General features: G+C 36.7%; 1 protein-coding gene across 2 annotated transcripts; it reads right to left on the bottom strand.

Annotated features, from left to right (window-relative positions):
* Positions 1–4,423: 4,423 nt before the first annotated feature.
* Positions 4,424–21,769, bottom strand: srfa (serum response factor a). 2 transcript variants are annotated; one of them, XM_082137864.1, is made up of 8 exons: positions 20,821–21,769; positions 18,534–18,800; positions 13,483–13,747; positions 10,967–11,164; positions 9,828–9,929; positions 9,547–9,738; positions 9,297–9,373; positions 4,424–6,987 (listed from the first exon to the last, which is right to left on the bottom strand). In XM_082137864.1, exons 1-8 carry the CDS (start codon positions 21,268–21,270, stop codon positions 6,895–6,897), a joined length of 1,644 nt encoding a protein of 547 aa, XP_081993990.1. In that variant the 5' UTR covers positions 21,271–21,769; the 3' UTR covers positions 4,424–6,894. The 2 variants fall into 2 exon arrangements, with proteins under 2 accessions (XP_081993990.1, XP_081993991.1); XM_082137865.1 differs by lacking the exon at positions 10,967–11,164 and having other exon boundaries at positions 20,821–21,761.
* Positions 21,770–22,223: the final 454 nt, after the last annotated feature.

Raw genomic sequence — 22,223 nt, 5'->3', positions numbered from 1 at the left:
TCAAAATGAATAAAAACAGTAAAAGGCAATCTCCGAATTTTACGCAAAACTTTTAGAATTCACTATATTAAATTACACAAATATACTTTATGTATTTAACCTCACTTTATTGACCAATGTCTTTGCTGCTGACCTTCAAGATCTAATTCAACCATACTAATGAGCAAAACTTACTTTAGATTAGATTAGAAATAAGAGTGTTGAACTTTCTTCTACTGTATCCTATTGTTCTGTAGTCCAGAATATCAGCATCTGAGAGGTTAGTTTGAGCGGCGCCCTCTACTGTACAGGCGTAAGTATGCATTTCCTTCCTTCCATGAGGCTTGTTCATTTCATCTTTGATTGAAAGAGCCTTTACATTTGCCCAAAATATAACTTTTTTTGTTATTAAAAAACAATCAAGCAAGCCCAGCCCAGGTGAGAAAAAGTAATGCAGAAATAATGTAACACATTTCATAAAAAAAAATAAAAAATAAAAAAAAAGTACTCAGTGAATTCGGACACTAAGTGCATAGTTTGTGCTTTTTAATAATTATTTGAAACTTAGCAAACTGGCTAGATAAAAACATTTATCTTGAACTCTGTCATTGAAACTATGTATAAAACTCAATTGAACAGGTTAATAATCAATTTAAAAAAGTGATTTATACCTGTATGGTATTACGCTGTACCCCCATTGGACCAGCGGTTTGGAAAATGGATGATTGGGATGTGAGCGCCATCTACTGGTCACACGCGGGAATTCATTCAGCACGACCCTCACAGTGCATTATGGGTATTCTCTAGCTGTTGAGCGTATATCGTTGTACAGTCCTTATTGCAGTGCATTGTGGGATTTAATGAGTGCACTTGATAATGTCCACTATGGTTTCGAACACCACTATAAATGGCCGTCCACTCAAATAGTGCCCTACTCAAGGGTATGGGGGGCGATTTCAGACACAGCCATTGAATTTCGTTCAGAGTTGTGCAACAGTCGATCACTGTTTGTGGATACTATAGAAATGACCCAGAAGTGCCGTGAACTGAATCGGCAGTTTTCTATTATTCTATTATGCTACACTTTAAAAACAATTCTGCTCACTATAGTCCTGTACTGTTAGAAATTTATTTTAATGTATTCATTTATTTTAATATTTTTTGTTTAGATTAAACAATTTACTTTTTACAGTTTTACTCTGCATTTTTCCCACAGCTTCTGGAACAAGAATAAATGTGGGCGGGGCTTGATTTTTTTTTCCATGGGGAATTGATTTGATGGTTGTGGTTCGCTATTGGTGGATCTCATGTGATTGACAGGTTGCCCCGCCCTCGCGCCAGTAAACGCATCATCAGCGAAGAGATGCAAAGAGGAAGTTGTTTTGATTCAAGATTAAGAAGCACATAAATTAAAAAACAAAAATAAGAGATGCACAGATAAATCGTTTATATTACAATATATACTGCAATATTCCATAAAAATATCTGAGAAAAAAAAAAAATTTGTCCATTTTGATTTCATGGTGACTTTAATGAATCCTTCAGCCTCAGAGGACCTCGAGTAAAGAAGGACCCGAAACCTAAATAAGGTTTTTTGAAACCAACATGAAACTGTGACGTGAATGAAAGCCACAATTACAAAGTTCTGCATATTCACCTCTGTGAGTATATTAATAACTTATGATGGAAATATGCTACATTTTACATTTCTAATCCACTTTAGTGTAAAACAACGTGTTTGCATACAATCAAGTGCATTTTGGGATACAGAATTCAAATTCTGCTAAATATAGTTAGCTTTAAAGTCGCATACTCATCACAGTGTGCTGCAGACATAAGCTGTTCGCTGCGTCGCCACGGTCTACATATATTTTATGGCTTTTTTATCATTTTATTTTGCTGTCGTTTCCTTTACAAGTGTTATTGTTGTGGTTGATATGTGCTTTAATATTATGCTTATTTTTCTGTATGTTCCCTTTTTCTGCAATTATTATATATATATATATATACAGTCCCTGACAAAAGTCTTGTCGCTTGTGTACAAATTGACCTGAAGTGCCGCTGAAATATATTTCGAATCAAGATTTTTTTTTTACAAGAAATGGCTCATTTTAATCCCAACAGCTTTTGTAATAATGTTTCAGTGCAAAACGAAACTGTCAAAAAGTATTCTAATATTCACAGCTTGGTAAAGCCCATTGAGTAAATTTTTGCAAAGACATAAGTGTTGTCGCCTTGTCATATGAGCTTCACCTGTGACTAATAATGGATCAATTAGGTCTCAGGTGTGTATAATAACAACCCCAGTACACTAGACCTCCACATCAACTGCAACTAGACCTCTGCAAACATTCACCCTGAGACTAAAGTTTTGATTATCAAGAGGCTGAAGACCAGATCCACTGCTGATGTGGCAGACACCTTCAATGTGTCTCAGCGTCAAGTACAGAGGATAAAAAAAAAACATTTGAAGACACTGGAGACGTTTTTGACAAGCCCAGGTCAGGCAGACCCCGCAAGACAACTGCTCGAGAGGACCGTTTGTTGGCTCGAAAATCCAAGGCCAGCCCATTTTCCACTGCAGCAGAGCTCCACGAGACCTGGTCACCTGAAGTCCCTGTGACCAGAACAGTTTGTCGGATTCTGTCTCGAAATGGCCTCCATGGTCGCATCAGTGCCCAGAAGCCAGCCCAGCACTAAACAAAAGACAATTGAAAACTTTCTTTGCTATTCCTGATGACTTCATCAATAAATTGTATGAATCCTTGCCAAACCGCACGGATGCAGTCCTTCAAGCTCACGGAAGTCATACAAGATATTACATTTGGATCTCACAGCACCACTACTTAATTTGCTGACATATTTTTGTATTTGCAGTAAATTTGCTCAATTTCTGTATAGGCGACACAACTTTTGTCTTGCCAAACTTTGACCTTTCTGCCTTGATTAAATGATAAATCTTTTTTCAGTGAAACTAATTTATTTCAGTGCATTAAACATCATTTGGGAGGGTTTTAGCTTTCCATATGAGCTATTTCTAACACCAATTGATTAATTAAAAGTCAGGTTTATAGCAGGTGTTTCTACAAAATAGATAAGCGACAAGACTTTTGTCAGGGACTGTGTATATATATACAGGACAGGCCAAAAGTTTGGAAACATTACTATTTTTAATGTTTTTGAAAGAAGTTTCTTCTGCTCATCAAGCTTGCATTTGTTTGATAAAAAATACAGAAAAAAAATGTAATATTGTGATATATTATTACAATTTAAAATAATTGCTTTTCGATTTATTATACTTTAAATTATCATTTATTTCTGTGATGCAAAGCTGAATTTTCAGGATCATTACTCCAGTCTATCACATGATCCTTTAGAAATCATTCTAATATTCTGATTTATTATGAGTGTTGGACACAGTTCTGCTGCCTAATATATTTGATGAATAAAAGGTTAAAAAGAACTGCATTTATTTAAAATATTTTCCAATAATATAAATCTTCTTTACTATCACTTTTGATCAATTTAACACATCCTTGCTGAATAAAAGTATTGATTTATTTCAAAAAAAGAAAGAAAAAAATTAACTGACCCCAAATGACTGACCAGTCGTGGATATTGCTGTTACAAAAGATTTATATTTTTAAAACATTTGCTTTTTTTTTTTTTTTTTTTTATCAAAGTCTCCTAAAAAAGTATCACAGGTTATGAAAAAATATTAATCAGCAGAACTGTTTCCAACTTTGATAATGAATCAGAATATTAGAATGATTTCTAAAGGATCATGTGATAGACTGGAGTAATGATCCTGAAAATTCAGCTTTGCATCACAGAAATAAATGATAATTTAAAGTATAATAAATTGAAAACCAATTATTTTAAATTGTAATAATATATCACAATATTACATTTTTTTTTCTGTATTTTTGAGCAAATAAATGCAGGCTTGATGAGCAGAAGAAACTTTTCAAAAACATTAAAAATAGTAATGTATATAAGGCTGCATCAGACAGACGTGAAAGAAGTTGATGAAAACATAACACTATATTAAAATCCACGATTCAGTGTCAAGCTTGTGTAAAATTATTCTCAAATCTTTCTTTTATTACAAAAGAAAGCGCTATACATAATTACAGCATTTCTTTTACAACAAGTATGCTCTAGTGGTTAAAATAGAGTTCACTTTCACCTTTTGTACTGTCAACTTAAATTTTAATCAAATTAATAAATTTTACTCATCATGTAATACAAAAACAAACCAACAAACAAACCTAATAAAACAAACCTAATTCTTCAGAAAATGGCACTGTAGAAGATAATGAACAGAGTAAAGCAAACGTTTCATCCACAACTGGTTACGTTTCGCTAAAGGAAAGGGGAGAAAAAACAAAACAAGATGCCCGTGCTTCACATTTAAACTAATATATACAGTCCACTGAATATATCCAGGGTGCAGAAACATTTTAATTTCATATGCAGCCATATGAGCTACTTAAAGTAGGAAATCAGATTATGTACAATGAGGGCCATATACAGGTGGTACATTCAACACTTTCCTCTAGTGTTCACACAACTTCACAAGATAACAGCCGATAAAAACACCATCAAACACCCAGGTCATATTTCACTCAAAAAAAAAAAAAAAAAAAAAAAAAAAAAAAAATAGTACTTCGCATAAATTAAAAAACAATTATAAGTGTGAAAATATTTCATGATAAATGTACTTTTCCAAAATGTGATTATTACTAAGTGCAATATAGTAAAAATATTAAAAGCTGTTCAACAAATACTTAGACAATGCCTAAACACCTTATAATTTAATATCTCACTGATTTATTATGTTGTTGCATCAGAAATGAGCAAAAATGTGGTTAATCGTCATGGAAATGTCAAAAATATGTTGTGTTTTTTTTTTTTTCCTTCTGGTTGTGGAGTGAAATATGACCCTGGCAAGTTCTTGAAGAGATTCACTCAAAAAAAAACATCATAATGGAAATCAACAACTCAAGAAATGTTCCCCCTGGATTTAAAACGCGTTAATACTGAATAAAACAATCAAACACTTTTTGTTTCTGGCCGCTTTATAAATCCCACACACTTTCCCCCCCCCCATTCTTTCTTCAGTTTACACTGGTCAAAAAAACAAAACTAAACAATCACACACACAGTCAACATGCGCTCGGGTCCACAAACCGAAAATCCACGAAGAAGAAGAAGAGAAACCGTCATTCCTGAAACTCTCGGTATTGCTGTGGTCCACTTACATCCGTCAAGGCTTTACGCTCCACGCTCGCAGTGTGTGTGTGTGTGTGTGTGTGTGTGTGGAAGAAGAGACCCGCCAGTGCCACTGGTGCTTTACAAATCTGCAGAGAGAGACCAAACGCATATACGAGCAGACATCGTCGACATATACAGCCCTTTGGACGTTTCAAGAAACCAAATCAAATATTTGGAAGAAGAAAAAAACAAACACAATTAAGAGTATGATGATCAAAATGAAGAAAGAAATCACATACAATATTAATATGTGGGTGCACGTATAAACAGTTAAACTACATTGTGTATTTAATTTAAGCAAATTCAGTGAAAATAACAGTTGTTTTGAGCAAAACTTGCCATTCTTGTACCTAATAGCAGATCCATCACACGTGTTATTATTTTGGTGAACTAAAGAAGCCGTGAAGCAAGCTTGAGCGAGTCCGTCTATTCACCTGTGATTCTGCAGCACCAGCGTTTACGGTACGTTGTCATGCAGAGCAAAACGTGAGTCAGTGTTTTTCCTGTTACAGCATCATCAACAAGTGGCTTGAGCTTGTGTTTGCCTGAAGCCGAGAAGCAGAGAAGTGGACTCGTCCAGCCATCCACAGGTACAGTATCGTTTGGCACAGCATCACGACAAGCCATCTTCTCCAGACATTGTTATACTATTGATCATGTCTAGATCCAAATTATAGCAGCATGTTCAAATAATCGGATCGTTTTGAGATATCGTAAAACTGCTAATCGAGGAACAAAAGGCCATTCAGGATGTGATGAGGGCGAACAATTATATATTTTTTATAGACATGATGTACTACAGTGGTATTCAAACTGTAGACGAAACCCCCAGTGAGTGTCGATGGCAGTGCAAGAGTGTCCAGCATTGTTTTGAAGGCAAGTTTACTCATTATTTCACCCTCATGTCTTTCCAAACCTGCCGATTCATGATGCGAATAATCATTTAGGCTGTTTAGCTCTAAAAAAATGAACAAAATTTGACAAAGAAAATTACTTTAAATGCCAGTCACCATTTAATTAAATGGTCTGACACGGCAAAATAAGTGTTAAAAAGGTTTGAAATGACATGAAGTTTGGAAAAAAGATTTGGTGAAGCATTCCTTAATGACGCACGAACAGCCATTAAACCCACAGCGAACTTACTTCACAACAAAAACTTTTTTTTTACCTCAAAAGATTGAGATCTTAAAAGCGATCTCAAAAATGAATGATAAATCAGATCAGATGAGGCGTTCCCAAAAGAAAGAAAGATTCAACTGAAGATACTTCAACTGTGGTACAGGCTTGAATGTTTACTGAAAGTGAACATGATCGTATTCCACTGTCCGACATCAGAGTCTTTCGGCATGAAGGTGAACACCCAGCAGTGATAGTGCAGACGTCTCTATGAAATACTGATGTAAAGTTGCGTATAAATGTGAACCAAAAATGATCTGTTATATCTCACTACCTACCAAAATGAGTCCATGAGGAGACGCAATCCTCCTTCAAACGTCCCGTTACGCCTCTCAGTATTCCTGTATGTATGGGTGTATGAACCCCACGGCACGCAGCAAGGCAGTAATAAATACAATGGCAGTCTGATTGCATGGCATGAGTGATCCCTGGAATATCAGTGAGTGAACAGTCACACTGGCCTCAGTCTCCTTTGGGATTGTCCATGTTAACCACCCGCAGCTCCGTGAGCGTGGCACCGCTGCTGCTACCCGAGGGCTGCTGGTTTATCAACATCTGGAACGGCAGAAACACAACTGTGAGAGGAGCCCAATGACGGCATGTTCTTATGCATCTTCATCATAAGATAAAAAAAGTTTATAACACTTTCCTGGCTGTCAATCATACTATCACCTACAACTGTGTTTCAGTGTCAAATTTAAAAACAGCGGTTACAATGTTTTGAGAAAAGTCGATGTTATGAGAACAAAATTGTTTTGATGTTATGATAATGCCATTGCAATGTTTGGAAAATAAAGGCATTTTGTTACAAGAATAAAAGTGTTTTGAGAACAATCTTGTAACATTACAGGAACACAAGGCATAATGTTACGAAAATAAAGACGTAACATTACAAAAATAAAGGCATGTTATGGGAATAAAATCATAACACAATATACACAATAATAATGGCATTGTGGTACAAGAATAAAAGCGTAACATTACAAGAAAAAAGGCATAATGTTACGAGAATATAAAAATGCAACAAGAATAAAGGTATAATGTTACGAGAATATAAAAATGTAACAAGAATAAAGGCATGTTACGACAATATACAAATGTAACAAGAATAAAGGCATAATGTTACGAGAATATACAAATGTTACGAGAATAAAGGTATAATGTTACGAGAATATACAAATGTAACAAGAATAAAGGCATAATGTTACGAGAATATAAAAATGTAACAAGAATAAAGGCATAATGTTACGACAATATACAAATGTAACAAGAATAAATGCATGTTACGAGAATATAAAAATGTAACAAGAATAAAGGCATAATGTTACGAGAATATACAAATGTTACGAGAATAAAGGTATAATGTTACGACAATATACAAATGTAACAAGAATAAATGCATGTTACGAGAATATAAAAATGTTACGAGAATATAAAAATGTAACAAGAATAAAGGCATAATGTTACGAGAATATAAAGATGTAACAAGAATAAAGGCATAATGTTACGAGAATATAAAAATGTTACGAGAATAAAGGCATAATGTTACGAGAATATAAAAATGTAACAAGAATAAAGGCATAATGTTACGAGAATATAAAAATGCAACAAGAATAAAGGCATAATGTTACGAGAATATAAAATGTTACAAGAATAAAGGCATAATGTTACGAGAATATAAAATGTTACAAGAATAAAGGCATAATGTTACGAGAATATAAAAATGCAACAAGAATAAAGGTATAATGTTACGAGAATATAATAATGTTACGAGAATAAAGTTATAATGTTACGAGAATATAAAAATGTAACATGAAAAAAGGCATGTTACGACAATATACAAATGTAACAAGAATAAAGGCATAATGTTACGAGAATATACAAATGTTACGAGAATAAAGGTATAATGTTACGAGAATATACAAATGTTACGAGAATAAAGGTATAATGTTACGAGAATATAAAAATGTAACAAGAATAAAGGCATAATGTTACGACAATATACAAATGTAACAAGAATAAAGGCATAATGTTACGGGAATATAAAAATGTAACAAGAATAAAGGCATAATGTTACGACAATATACAAATGTAACAAGAATAAAGGCATAATGTTACGAGAATACAAAAATGTAACAAGAATAAAGGCATAATGTTACGAGAATATAAAAATGTAACAATAATAAAGGCATAATGTTATGAGAATACAAAAATGTTACGAGAAGGCATAATGTTGCGAAAATATAATAATGTTACGAGAATAAAGGCATAATGTTACGAGAATATAAAATGTTACGAGAATAAAGGCATAATGTTACGAGAATATAAAATGTTACGAGAATAAAGGCATAATGTTAGAAGAACAAAAACGTAAAATGACAAGAAAAAAGGCATAATATTATAAGATAAAGAATCATAACATTACAAGAACAAAGTCATAAATGCTACGAGAACAAAGGCTTAATGTTACAAGAAAAAAAATTAACAATACAAGAATAAAGGCATTATATTATGAGCAAAAAGGCATTGTGTTACAAGAATAAAAACATAACATTGTCAGAACATTATGCCTTTACTCTTGGAATGTAATGTTTTGTTTTCTTGTAACACAATGAATAAAGGCTTAATATTGTGAAGTATAAACATTGCAAGAAAACCCCCCCACAATATTACGTGATAAAAAAAATAATAAAAAAAATCTTTTCTTGTATTTGCTAGAATGTTTCAGAAGCTCCTTTGACATACAAAACCCAATAAGCGTTTAGATACGATGCAGTTAAACTTACAGAAAAAGCTGTACGAGTAAAATTATACAGTGAACAAAGGTTTCATGTAAAGAAATGCTCACGGTTTTAATATATTACCGAATGAAGCGGAACGGCTGAAACTGGGATCTGTACAGTTCCTGGAGGTCCTGTGAGAAACATCTGAGGAACTCCACCTAAACATGACCAACAAACAACACAAACACAATAAAACCACTTTTTAACAATAGAAATACAACAGTTAATGGAATTTCCATACTTAGACGTTTTCCAAATCGATATCTTTTCACTATGCCAATTCCAACGAGACATTAACACACCGATACGCACATGCATCTGTCCGACTGACCTGAGTCTTGGGCTTGCGTGTGTGACACGTGCATCGCAGCGTGCGACTGTGGGAAGGTATTGAGCACAGTCAGACCCCCGTCGGCTAGGCCAGAGGTGGATGTAGCATACATGACGTGCGCTCCAGGGTACATCATGTGACCCGCCACTGAAGAAGGCACTGAGGACGTGACTATAGTAGCAGTGTGGCTCACTGTGGGAGTGCAGAAGAGACACAGATGATGTGTGACTGATTGACAGTATGGAGTCAGAGAGGAGTGAGGAGGTTGTTGCAGTGAGTACCGGCGGAGCTGCTGGAGGTCTGGCTGATCTCGGGACTGCTGTCACTGCTTTGAGGACTGGGGTGAACCTGGATGGCCTGTAACTGTTGAGGCATCGCACCACCTGATACACAACAGCAGAAAACACACACACACACACACACACAGTGCACTTTTAATACCAGCCATAGTTATATACATGAATGAACTGCACACCTGACAACTAAAACTATTTAAAATAGTTTATGAAATGTAAACTTTCAAAAAAAGCAAATATTACATAAAAATGTTTACCTAAAATGATTCAAATTAAAACTTATAAACTACCCAGCAAGCAATTTTGTGTTTAAAAGACATCTAATAGCCGTCCGTACACAGCCCAGACATCTAGGCTAAAACAAGGAAAAATTTGGGCTGTCAGAGAAAAATTTATAGACGTCTAAACCAGAGCCCAAGAATAGACTAGTCATCAATTAGATAACGAAATGCAATGAGTGAAGAAATGAACACAAACACCTTGTAATCACGGTTTACTTTTGCTTACATTATGGAATGCCAAACATCTCACAAGTTATTTTGGCAAAAACGACATTCAAATTCAAGGTTATTTTGGCTAGAAGTGTGTTACTCATAGCTGGACTATATCAGGTCTATAGTTAACCTAGACCCTACGGCTATTGCTTGCTGGGTAACAAGTTATAATATAACCTTTATGTAACAAAGAATAAATTAAAGCTAAATAGAAATATTTTAAAAAATAGATAAAAAATTACAAGCATATACTAAAATAACACCGACACACACAGTCTCACGTGTCGATTACGTGTCGCTTTAAAATGCAGTATTTTAATGGTTTATTGCAAAATTATATGAATTAAACCATTATTGGTGATGTACTGTTTGTGAGTCAAATTAATTAAAACATATTAAATGTCACATACGTCAAACCCGTTACATTTAACTAAATGTTTTGAAGAATCCCTTATTTTTTGCATTAGTTGTGTTACTTGCAATGCCACCACTATAAGAACATAATTTAAGAAAGCTGTAGCATGCAAATCCAACACACATTTGCAGCCCCACAGTGAGTCGAGTTCCCCTCCAGACGGCCCCACACACACACACACACACACACAGAGAGAGAGTCTGAGACACACTGACCTGTAAGCGAGACAGCGGCCGGCAGGCGGAAGAGCGTGGCCTGAGCAGCGGGTTGTGTGTGTGCGGAGACAGCGGAGGAGGAGGTGCTGGTGCTAGTCATGGCGTGGCTGTTTTGCGTCTGTGGACACTGTATGGCCAGAGAGTGTGTCTGCAGCTGACTGAGAGGAATAGTGTGTGTGCCAGGCGGGAGAGAAGCGCCTGCGGGACACACAGCGACACCCTCAGCAAGCCACGCAGAACTCGCATGTTCAAGGCCTAGTCACACCGAGCATGGGCTCCAATTCACTTCCAAATTCAACACATTTCTTTAAAATTTGAAAGGTGCTAACTGGAATGTTACGCTGCAAAATGATAACTTGCTAAGGATTAAATTCATCATAATTATTTAATGAATGAAGCACACTAAAAAAAAATGCCCTAAAACGGGGAATTAATCGGCATAACCGCAATTATTTTTTTGTCAATTAATCGTCAGCCAAACTTCATAATCGTGACAGGCCTAACTGGAGAACAAACGTCTGGTGGGGTGAATGAGTTTGAACAGATTCACAGTGCTGGGTTTATCATCTCGGAGATATTAATATAAGCATATTTCAATAAACATCTGGATGCTCTCAAACGAGCGAGTCAGATCTCAATCCATATCTTGAGTCCGGTGTATAATCTTAGTCTGTGATGTACATGTTTGATATGTGGGTCAATGACGAACAAGAATGTTTACGATCCAAGTTTTAAATTCTTAGTTTAAAATGTAATATTTATGTTGGTTTCATATGGTTTTATATTATGTTTTTTTTTTTTAAGTAAAAAAGTAATGTGGCGTGAGCATCAAGCAAAAGTACAATTTTCCTTGCACTTTTACTGGATGTGTGAGTGCACACATATTGATATTAATTTGATTTTTTTTTTTTTTAGCTTTCAAAGTATTCTTTTTAAATATTATGACCTTCAAAACCATCAAACATTAAGCCTTCAAATTTCTTCAAACTTTCTGGTCAGGCTTTCTCAAGTTAACTTCAAAGTTTGTCTTATGATATTTAATACCTAAATAGCATCATGCCGCACCACATGACATTTTTACACCTGAACTACCCTTGCCTCATCATTAAAAGGTCAAATTATCTGATATTGTGAGGGTCTATGATATATGTCCATGACACTTTTTCAAGCTGTTTGCACCACATGACTGATTTGGCAGACAAAAGTTTTTTTTTTTAAATAGCAATATTTTCCAAGAAAGAAAATAACAAGATTATGCCATTATCTACTTTAGGAGGATTTTTCTTCTTCTTAAAAGTTTTACTGAAATTTTTAATCCATCTAAAACTTAAATTTTAATTAAATAATTGATTTAAATTAATAAAAGCACACACACACACACACAGAGAGAGAGAGATCAAAATAACTTTAAAAACATCAACCCTCTACGCACTCCTTGGCAATAGAATCGCCATTGGCTAGTAAATATTTTGGGTTACTCGCCAAACTGATATACAATTTTTTATATATATGGCACAGCTTTTTAAATATCTAAATGTACACTCTTAAGATCAGTCAATCAAGCATTATATAATGATATTATGATAGTCAAGCATATTTGTCATTTTAACTGAATTTAGGACTGGAGGTGGTGCTTAAGATATTGTTGTTCATTCATTGTTTCTGTAAAAAAAAAAAAAATAAAAGTAATTGATAATAGTAATTATTATTAAAAGATAATCCTACTACTAACTCTACTACTAATAATGACAATACACAACAAATGAGTTGTTGGGCTCATGAATGTTAATCACGTTGTCAGCGTTCGCTCGAACTGATTTGCTGAAATTAAAACAGGGATGAGCGCCAGCCAATGAGATTGCCGTATGCGCATTAGCTCCGCCCACTACCGGAGAAACCGGGATATCTTCTGCTTGTTCTTAAAAGCAGAATTTGAAATACTAGTACAGATCGCTTGACGGAGAGCAAAACTCTCAAGCGCTCAGTCAGTGTTCAGCGAGTGAAAGTATATCTATGCTAAACTTATACTTGGCATCACACACACACACACACTGGCGAGTAAAATCTTAGAATTTATCAGCCAATGGCTAATGATTGACATTATTTAGTCGCCCAGAGTGAAATTTGCTCTCATTGTAGAGGGTTGGACATAGAAACTTCCTGAATTGAATTTTAATGATTTTTGAATAAATACATCGTAAATAATTTTTTATAAACGTTAATTTCATGTAAATTGTCTAAATATGTTGCGAGTTTGTTAATGATTCGATTTGTTTGTTGCATCGCTCTTGATGTGAATAGGCCTTTACACAGACGAAATCAGTTGGAAGCAGAATTCAAAGTGAGCAGGCATGCAAGCAAGCCAATAAGTTCATGTGCATTAAAACACGACAATGTCATGCAAGCTGATGCAATGCATCATGCAAACCCATCTGCAAAGTCAAATAAGAGTTAATCTGGACTAATCTGTAAAAGGAAGAAATGCAACAAAGGCACGACTGAAGGCAGGCCCGCACCTGGCATGAGTGTGAATCCTCCGGGCAGCTGCATCACGCCGGCGGGAGAGCTTTTGAGCACGGTGCCGTTCGCACTGGAGACGCTCTGAGCGCTCATGGGCCAACAGGTGGTGCCGGACAGCGAGGGGACGCTGCTGTGAGTGTGTGTGTGTGTGTGCATGGCCACTGAGGAGGAGGAGGGAGAGGAAGACGCCGAGGACTGTGTGGTCGTGCTGTTGGTGCCTCCAGGTAAAGTGGCAGAGGTGAACGTGGGCTTCATCATTTCCTGCAACAACAAAGGCAGAAATTTTAAGATTTTAAGGAGCACAAATTTAGAGGGACAATCAATAATCTTTTTTTTTTTTGGTCACAATACAACATAGATATGCTCAAATCGGCACTTATCTGTTTATAAAAATAAGACACTATTGCTAAAGGGCATTAGATAACTTCACTGATAAACTTTTAATATTACATATTAATACGTTTAATATTTGACAGGTGGCATATTTGTGTGTGTGTGTTATCTGTGTATATGTACTGTATATATATATATATATATATGTAAAAAAAATAATAATAATAAAAAAATAATATATATATATATATATATAATAAAAAAAGATATAAAAAATTATAATAAAAAAAATTATAATAAATGTGTTTTTTTTTTTATAAATTAAAAAAATTTATTAAAAAAATACATTTTGTAGTTATTTAATATTTGAAGTTAACTTGACAGGTAACATATTTGTGTGTGTGTGTGTGTGTGTGACACACACAGTATGAAAAAGTATGAATCAAACTAACATTTGTAACTATTTGAATGCATTTTACTTAATTATACATGACGCATTATATAATAAATATACTCAAAAATATATTATATAATGTTAACAGCATTCTATGAGTGAAGTCTTTGCTCATGGATAATTATGTTGGAGTAATTATCCAAACTGTTTTGTGACAAAAAGCAGAACCATTTACACGTTACATAATGTAATAACGCCCATTTGTCAAATAACACTTCACAAATGAAAGGTACTTCATCTTTTTGTTATTATTTCGAACGCATTTATTTGAAACTCGACGGACACAAACCAAATTATAGGACTATTCATATAACTAAACGAATGAGAAGTCTGGGATCGCTTTCATAATACAGGGTTCGTACAGATCCTGTAAAAAGAAATTCCAGGACTTTTCAAGCACTACTTTTCTGGTTTTCAAGGATTACAATCCGACATCTCACTTATCAAACACTATCTTTAGCATTTTTAAAACTCAAATTACAGATATAAGGTATCCAAAATACAACTTACAACGTATTTAATCATATATATTAAATACAAAGTTTATAATGGCTATTATTGTTCAATAAATAATAGTTTATATTATAATGTTGCCGTACTTCGTATTATCAGACAGGCTGCAGTGTTAATTTTGCGTGAAAATATTGTATTTTTTGTGTTTTTTCCGAAAAAATATATTGTATTTTAAGTAAGTAAAGCACTTTTTAAGTACCTCTTCATAAATATGGCTGTTTTCAAGGGTTTTCCATGAGTTAAATGTCAAAAAGTCAAATTCAAGTACTTCAAGCACCTTGAACGAACCCTGATAATATGAACGAAAACATCTAAAACTTTCTAAAAAATAAATAAAAGACAATCTTTTGTGGTCTGAAGAAGAAAGACGACATTCATTTGATGTGTCAGAGTTTTCCTGTGGTGGACCAGGAGTGATTGACCGCAGCAGAGCCTGTCGTGTGATAAAGGCAATTGTGTCACGGCTATCCCGGGAACGGCAGCTGCCTTCGCAGGAAAACAGGTGTCCACACAGCGAGAGAGAGAGAGAGAGAGAGAGCGCTGCTATTTCAGGCAGCTCTCAACAAAACCCACCGAACGGGGACGATGGATCCGGCAGCCGGTGAGCTGGAAAACATTTTCTCTTCGCCATCAAAACAAGGGTACAAGAAAATACAGCCAAACTGAGCTTGACTCAGAGCTAATCTGCATTTAGACAATCAATAAACCATGAACGTTTTACAATTCTGGATACAAGGGCAAAAATGAATATGAAGTAAGCGTTTGTTAAACATTCAAATAGAATCAAATTGGTACAGGAATAATATCAAGAAGCCTTTTCTATTAAAGGGTAACTGTTGCCAAAATTCAACCTAGGCTCTTTTTGTTAATCTGCCCGAGTCAAACTTTCGTGTAAAAGCATAATCAGAATGGAAAAACGCCACTTTTAGGATTGACCGTATTTTTGTTTTCGGTCAAAATGTCTTGTGAATGGGGCACTTTTATGATAGCATCAAAATCGCTATTTTTACAACACTAAGAAGGCTCGACACAACATGAAACTTTGCTGGAAGTGTCACCAGGGGCTCTACACATGAACTCCAGCATTGAGAACATTGTTAGCTCATTGTTAGTAAACAAGTTTACTAAAAAGAAAGGTTTTGAACGACTCACTTTATCAGTTAGTGTTTCCGGTGGCTGGAATTTTGTCAGTCAAAAGTAGTCGATCTCCGAATGCAACGTAACGAACTGACTCCATATGAGGAAATGTCACGAATTTGTACTTTCAATGAAAAGCATGTTAACTTAGATAAAAAACTATCTGTGAATTTATATGGAAACAAGCTCTAGGAGCTTTCCATCTTTACTCTCCTCATGTTACGTTGCATTCGGAGTCGTAATTACGACTTGGGAAGTAGGAAATGTGCAACGTTAGCGTTAGATTGTGATGTGCTTTTACGGTTTATTGTTTGGTTTTTCCCCTGTTCACATTAATGTTATAGCCTCTGCCCCTGTCGATCCTGGCATGAGGAGACCATCGAGTGTCAATCCGTTCACACTGGCAAAGAAAAAAAGGAAAACTGATGGAGGAGAGGCGAGATGAGTGCCACAGGTTTGCTGCCTTCTCCTACAGTGGAGGCTCCATTGGTGGAGGTGTGTAAGCTGTGTTGTTGTAGCTTTACTGTTAAGGTTGTTGGCCAGGTGTCTAGGTCATCTCTTAAATTAGCATAGATAATGTTTTTTGACCATTTATAGTAAGCAACAATGATAAAACAAGGCTATTTTTATGTTTTGTGTTCTGGTGATGTCAACTATAGGGAGATGATAAGGGCTTTAAACCCCAGATATCAGTCCACCAGCCGAGACATGCACTCAAATACCCTCATATCTGCAGTAGAGAAAGAAAACGTCAAGTTACAAGATGTGAGGGATGTGGCTGTGACTGCTGATGGCTGGACCACTACCTGACAGCGTCAGTCCACTATGCCAGACAGGGGAAATTGTAGCAGAAGAGATTCAGTATAAAAGGACAGAGTAGTTGCGGTTACAGTAGATAACGCAGCAAACATTGAAGCAATAAAAAAATGAGTAAATAAGAAAAAAAACAGTGCATGGCAATTGAAGTAAGAACAAAGACCACTAAGATTCAGGCTTTCAGATTCGTCCTCAGTGAGTCCAGTAGCCTGGTGGTGGGACATGGGGGATACTCTGCCAATGCTTTCTGATTTGGCAACAAGGCATCTCTGTTTGCAATCATCATCTACATTATCTACAGCTGGGGACATTATCAGTCAGAAGCGGGCTTGAACATACGGACTTGAAACGGTTGCACTAAAACTAGGCTATTTGAACTTTATTAAATCTATTTGCACTGTTTTATTGTGTTACATTTTGTTCCTTTGTGCACTAGCTCAGGAGATAAGTCTTTTAGTCTGTAAAATAAATCAACAAACTGGAAAAATAAAACCAACGTTTTTTTTAGAGACAACTAAACCAAAAAATCCTGCCCAAACTGTGACAAAGGAAATGATCTTGTGCATGTCTGTGAGCAAAACCCCCTCAAATGATCTGCTAAAAGCATTGTCTATCTGAGATTGTATATGTGTGAGGAGGATCCCATTCCCATGATGCCTTTTCAAAATGAGCTTGTCATCAGCTCAACAAGTTGAGGATCTGCTTTAAGCAATATTTTAAACAGAGGTTTGGTTTTCTAATTCTGCGTGCTCACTCACTACTTGCCCTAAATCAGTAGAGAAAAGGGGGGGATATGTCATCCAAATTTGAAAACAGCTGCAGCTTATGCGGAATGTGATCAGCCATGAGCCAAGAAAGTGTACTGGGAAAACCAGACTATATAAGGACATGTAGACAGCATCTAATCCTTATCAATGAGAGTTGGACATTGTGAATAATAGAACGCTGCCATGCAAAGACGTGCTCGGGGGTGACGCAAATGTTCTTAAATGTGGGCAAAACTGGTATTTGCATGATAAATACTGATAGTAGAAAATGGGGTTTTGGGTGAAAGTTCTTTCAACATTAAAATGAGCTATTGTAGTCTGGAAAACTGAGACCTACAAAGGTCAAGAAACACAGGAATGGGAAAAGGTTTCCACTTAAAGTGAAACTCAAATGATGGACCAAGCTATGGAACTATAAAGGATGATTCGTGTTTAGATTCGATTTCAGTCAACTAATCCATCAACCAACTAGTCTGAGACTAATATAGACTAAACTAGACTAGACTAAACTAGACTAGACTAAACTAGACTAATGAGGTCAACTAGAATGTTTTAGATTTTCTTCTTTTCTTCTTTAAACTTCAGATTGGACGTAAATCTGTTGCGCCACGCATCCCGAATCAAGTTTTCTACCAGCTTTGAAAACATCCAGCTATTGCGTCTAAAGCGTCTTACGTGAACAAACGACAAGTGTCTGGTCTGCGCAGTTTGTTGCGTAGTGCGTCCTGATCATTCTTAAGATGATGCATCAAATGAACACGTTAACTTTTTACTACCAACTTTCACGTTTCTACCAACTACTACATTTTCAAGATCTCAAGACCCATTTTGCTCGACCCATTCTTGCCATCGTGAACAGAAAAATGCGTCCTAAGTGAACAGCGCTTACATAAACGTCTAGACTGTGTCTTGTGAACAACAATTCTAAACAAGAGTAATTTTACAGAACTTACTTTTGACCACCTAGTCGATTCATTAGACAACTCGCTGACTAGTAGATTGAAAATACGTGGTAGAAACTCTGTACCTTTGGCTCTGTGAGACCATCGGCCTCTGAGACCTGGTAGGTGAGATCCGTCTCCTCGAATCCCGTGGCACTCATCCGCTGGTCTGTCGAAGGGTCGGTACGGGGTGGAGAATCAGGGGAGTTTAGGCAGGTCTGGATGAGGGCTTTCCCCGTCTCACTGGTGATCATGGGCTGAAGTTTCCGCGTGGCAAATGTGTAGACGTGGCCTGTCTCGCTGGCAACCAAGAGCAAAACTTGCGTCCCCGTTAAGGTGGACAGTTCGTAAGCCTGGAAATTGAGAAGAAAGCAAGATAACAATAAGATCTTCTATTCTAAAGTGACGTTTACTTCACCAGTGGAACACTAACTTATAAGCACTGGTGAACTCGTGTTTTTTAACCTCAACTCTGATTGAGTGGACAACAATGATGGTAAACATCACAAATGTATGCGCCAAATAAATTTGGGCCAATGCGCTTGTGCGACGCAATGCAGCTTTATTTGTGATTCTTGAGGTAAGAAACAATGAGAGGTGATGACAGCAGCCCAAGCAAAAGAGATAAAAGAACTGGTAAGAAGGGATTAACTGCAACTAATAAGTTAGTCACTAGAGAACCTACTGCAGGTTGTCGTTACACACTCCGTGCCCGGCTTCTGCAAACTAGGCCGGTCCTCAAGATATGCAAATGCGTTAACAAAGTCTACCGCAGTGGTAACCTGATCAGTCATCTGGCCTATTTCTGCTGAGACAGGAATGAATGACAATTGAGGGGCCAATGACAAATGAGTCAGAACAGATGAGGAAACTACCTTCAACTGAGACACTGAAGACATCAGAAAGTAACAGAGGAGGGATATGTGATAGTGTGATATAGAGATAAACAGTGGTAAACTAGTATCAGTATAGAGCTATAGAACTAGTACTTGTAAAGTAGAAGGCTATAAATACAGTACTAGCATGTTAACTAGTATTGGAATAGTACTTGTAACAGTATAGTTTAACACCACAGTGTTAGTGAACTACATCAACATGGCACCAGTACAGCACTGGTGTAAGTATAGTGGTTTGGCACTACTAGCCTACAGTAGTCAACATTTAAAGTGGATCAAAAAAGTTGTCCTGAGACAAGAACGAGTATTGTTCAAAGTTCATGTATAACTTTGCTGAAAGGTTTTGATCCACTTCAAATGTTGACTACTGTAGTACGAGTACAGTACTAACACTAATATAGTGGATTAGTAAAGGTATACTGGTTCTAGTATCAGCATAGCTTGAGTATCAGTATAGTTAGTAATGCACAATCAGTAAATGCATATAGTGCTAGTAACATCTGTAAATATAGCAACAATAATGGAGCAATAACAACATTAACATGTTGATAAAGTCCGAACAGTTGTACATAACTAATGTATGGTGTTATAGCACTACGATAAGTAAAGTAGTATAGTACTAGCAAGTTAAGTCATATTGGTATAGTACTTGTTACAGTATAGTCTAACACCAATGGTATAGTATTACTATGAACACAGTGGTATTGTACTAGTATTCGTGAAGTACTAGTACAAGTACAGTTCTAGTTTTCGTATAGTTTTAAGGCACAAGTAATGGTATAATTGTACTAGTAACAGTATAGTATGAGTTATCAGTATATCGATACAAAGCTAGTAAAAGTTTAATACTAGTATGAGTGGTGGTACTAGAATTGGTAGAGTACTAGCAATAGCAGATTGAATTTAGTTGTTACAGCACTAATAATGGTATGGTACTAGTAAGGTTCAATAGCTCAATCAATTAGTTACAAAGACGCTGTCAATGGTAGTGTGAGTGATATAGAGATAGTATCAGTATAAGTACATGACATGTATGGGAACTTTACTAGTATCAATAAATGGCAAATAAAAAAAACAATAATAGCGGTTCCAGTTTTAGTATGAGTAATAGTTTAGCAGAAGTCACTATAGTGGATGCTGATAGTAGCGTGTTACAATGCTAGAGATAGTATAAGTATTGATACAGAGTTAGTATCAGCACATTAATACATAACAAGGATACAATTAAATAGTATAATGGTACTAGTTTCAGTGCTGTGCTATTATAAGTTGATAAAGCACTAGTTGTGATACAGTACTAGCAATTGTGGTACTAGTATTTCTGCAGTATTAGAATCAGTAAAGTAGTATTAATACTAGTAGTGTTTAATACTTGCATCAGTTTATTAGTACAGCACCAGTAGTAGTTGCAGTACCAGCATTAGCATAGTGGTTTAGCACTAGTATTGGTGTCGTACATGTTCTGGTTGAACGTTACCTTCTTCATAATGCCAGTCTTTCTCTTGCTGAAGGTCGTGTATCTCCTCAGCTTGTTGTCAATAAACTCCATCTTAATTTTAACCCGTCCTCGCGTTTTCTTGCCGGGTTTTGCACCCGCCACCCCGCTGGCAACTCCTCCATACCCCGCCGACAGTGCAGCGATCGCTCCCGAGGATCCCCCGACCTCCATCTCGCTCCTCTCCCGCTTCACTCCTCTCCTGTCCAGCACGGGACTCTCTTCATCATCCCCGGAGTCCGAGTCTCCATCAGAGCCGCTCAGCACTGCCTCGACCGACGGCCTGTCGTCGTATCTGCCCCCATCGGGCAGGTTTATGGAGGAGTTCACCGCCCCTAAAGCCCCAGATGTGCTGCCCACCTGTAGATGGGTCAAGCCTGTGCCGTTACCTGAGCGTCCAGCCCCCCTGGCCTTCCCGTTTCCCCCCAACATCTCCGAAACCCCGACCCGCTAAGCAGCACCACTGCAGTCTGCGGTAGATGTACGGTAACAGTTAGCAGATCTCTTCACTTGATACCGAACTTACCCTGCATATGCTAGGCTAAGAAACATTAGCTCAAATAAGCACACAACTCGGGACTAAACGCGAGCTATCCTTAGTTGAATTCCTGTATGAAAGTCGTCTTGTAAACTACAAAAACAAACCTTTCAAAACTAGCCCTTTACGACCATCGTACAAAGTTTACAACGTATAGTTTCCGCCTACAGTCCATCAATCAAACCTCAACTGAACTTACGCCACATTTGGAAACGACGAATCACGACCACACAATGTACCTCCGCGAACAGAACTAGTTACCGACAGCAACGTCGATATCACGCTTGATATTTCACGTCGAACACGTAAATTACGATATTTTTGTTGTATAGCGATTTTAATGTTTTTTGGGAGAGCGTAAAGGATGATTCCGCGCTTATTTAGGGAATTTAACTCACGAGGACGTTCACCCAAAGATCTACTTTCCTCCATATAAAGCGAGTCGATGTTTCCTTATATGGTGATGGCTGTCCATGTATGGTGAGTCACAGTGCTGCGCTGCGATTGGCTACGCAAACCGCTCCGACTTTGTGATTGGTTCAAATCTGATTTGGCCGACTGAAATGGCTTACGTCATACACGGCGAACTTGGCCGTTCTTGGACCTTAGACCTGAACATTAATATTACCGACATTTCTGGCGGAAAATGTGTGATAAGGTAAATCAAAATTACTTTACTGTCTTTTAAAACAAAAAGTGTTTTGTGAGACCGACCTGTCAGATGTCAGCTCTGCGAGAGCTGTGTAAATGATGCGATACTCCGTATAACCAGCAGATGAAGCTGTTACATTAACTATTGGTTTAAAATTACACTAAACTCAGGCTTTTAGCGTCTCACGCATTTAAT

This window comes from Leuciscus leuciscus (assembly GCF_965113295.1).
Source record: "Leuciscus leuciscus genome assembly, chromosome: 15".
Classification (NCBI taxonomy): Eukaryota; Metazoa; Chordata; class Actinopteri; order Cypriniformes; family Leuciscidae; genus Leuciscus; species Leuciscus leuciscus.
Note: the sequence above shows the minus strand (reverse complement) of the source record. Positions and strands in the feature narration are given on the sequence as shown.

Bases quoted from the DNA above. Each gene is read 5' to 3' on its own strand.
- srfa (XM_082137864.1), bottom strand. From the start codon at position 21,270: ATGTTGGGGGGAAACGGGAAGGCCAGGGGGGCTGGACGCTCAGGTAAC. The intron at 13,748-18,533 runs GTACAGAGTTTC...TTGTTGTTGCAG, and splicing joins ATGGTCTCACAGAGCCAAAG to GAAATGATGAAGCCCACGTT. The intron at 6,988-9,296 runs GTAATATATTAA...CTGCCGTTCCAG, and splicing joins CAGCCGTTCCGCTTCATTCG to ATGTTGATAAACCAGCAGCC.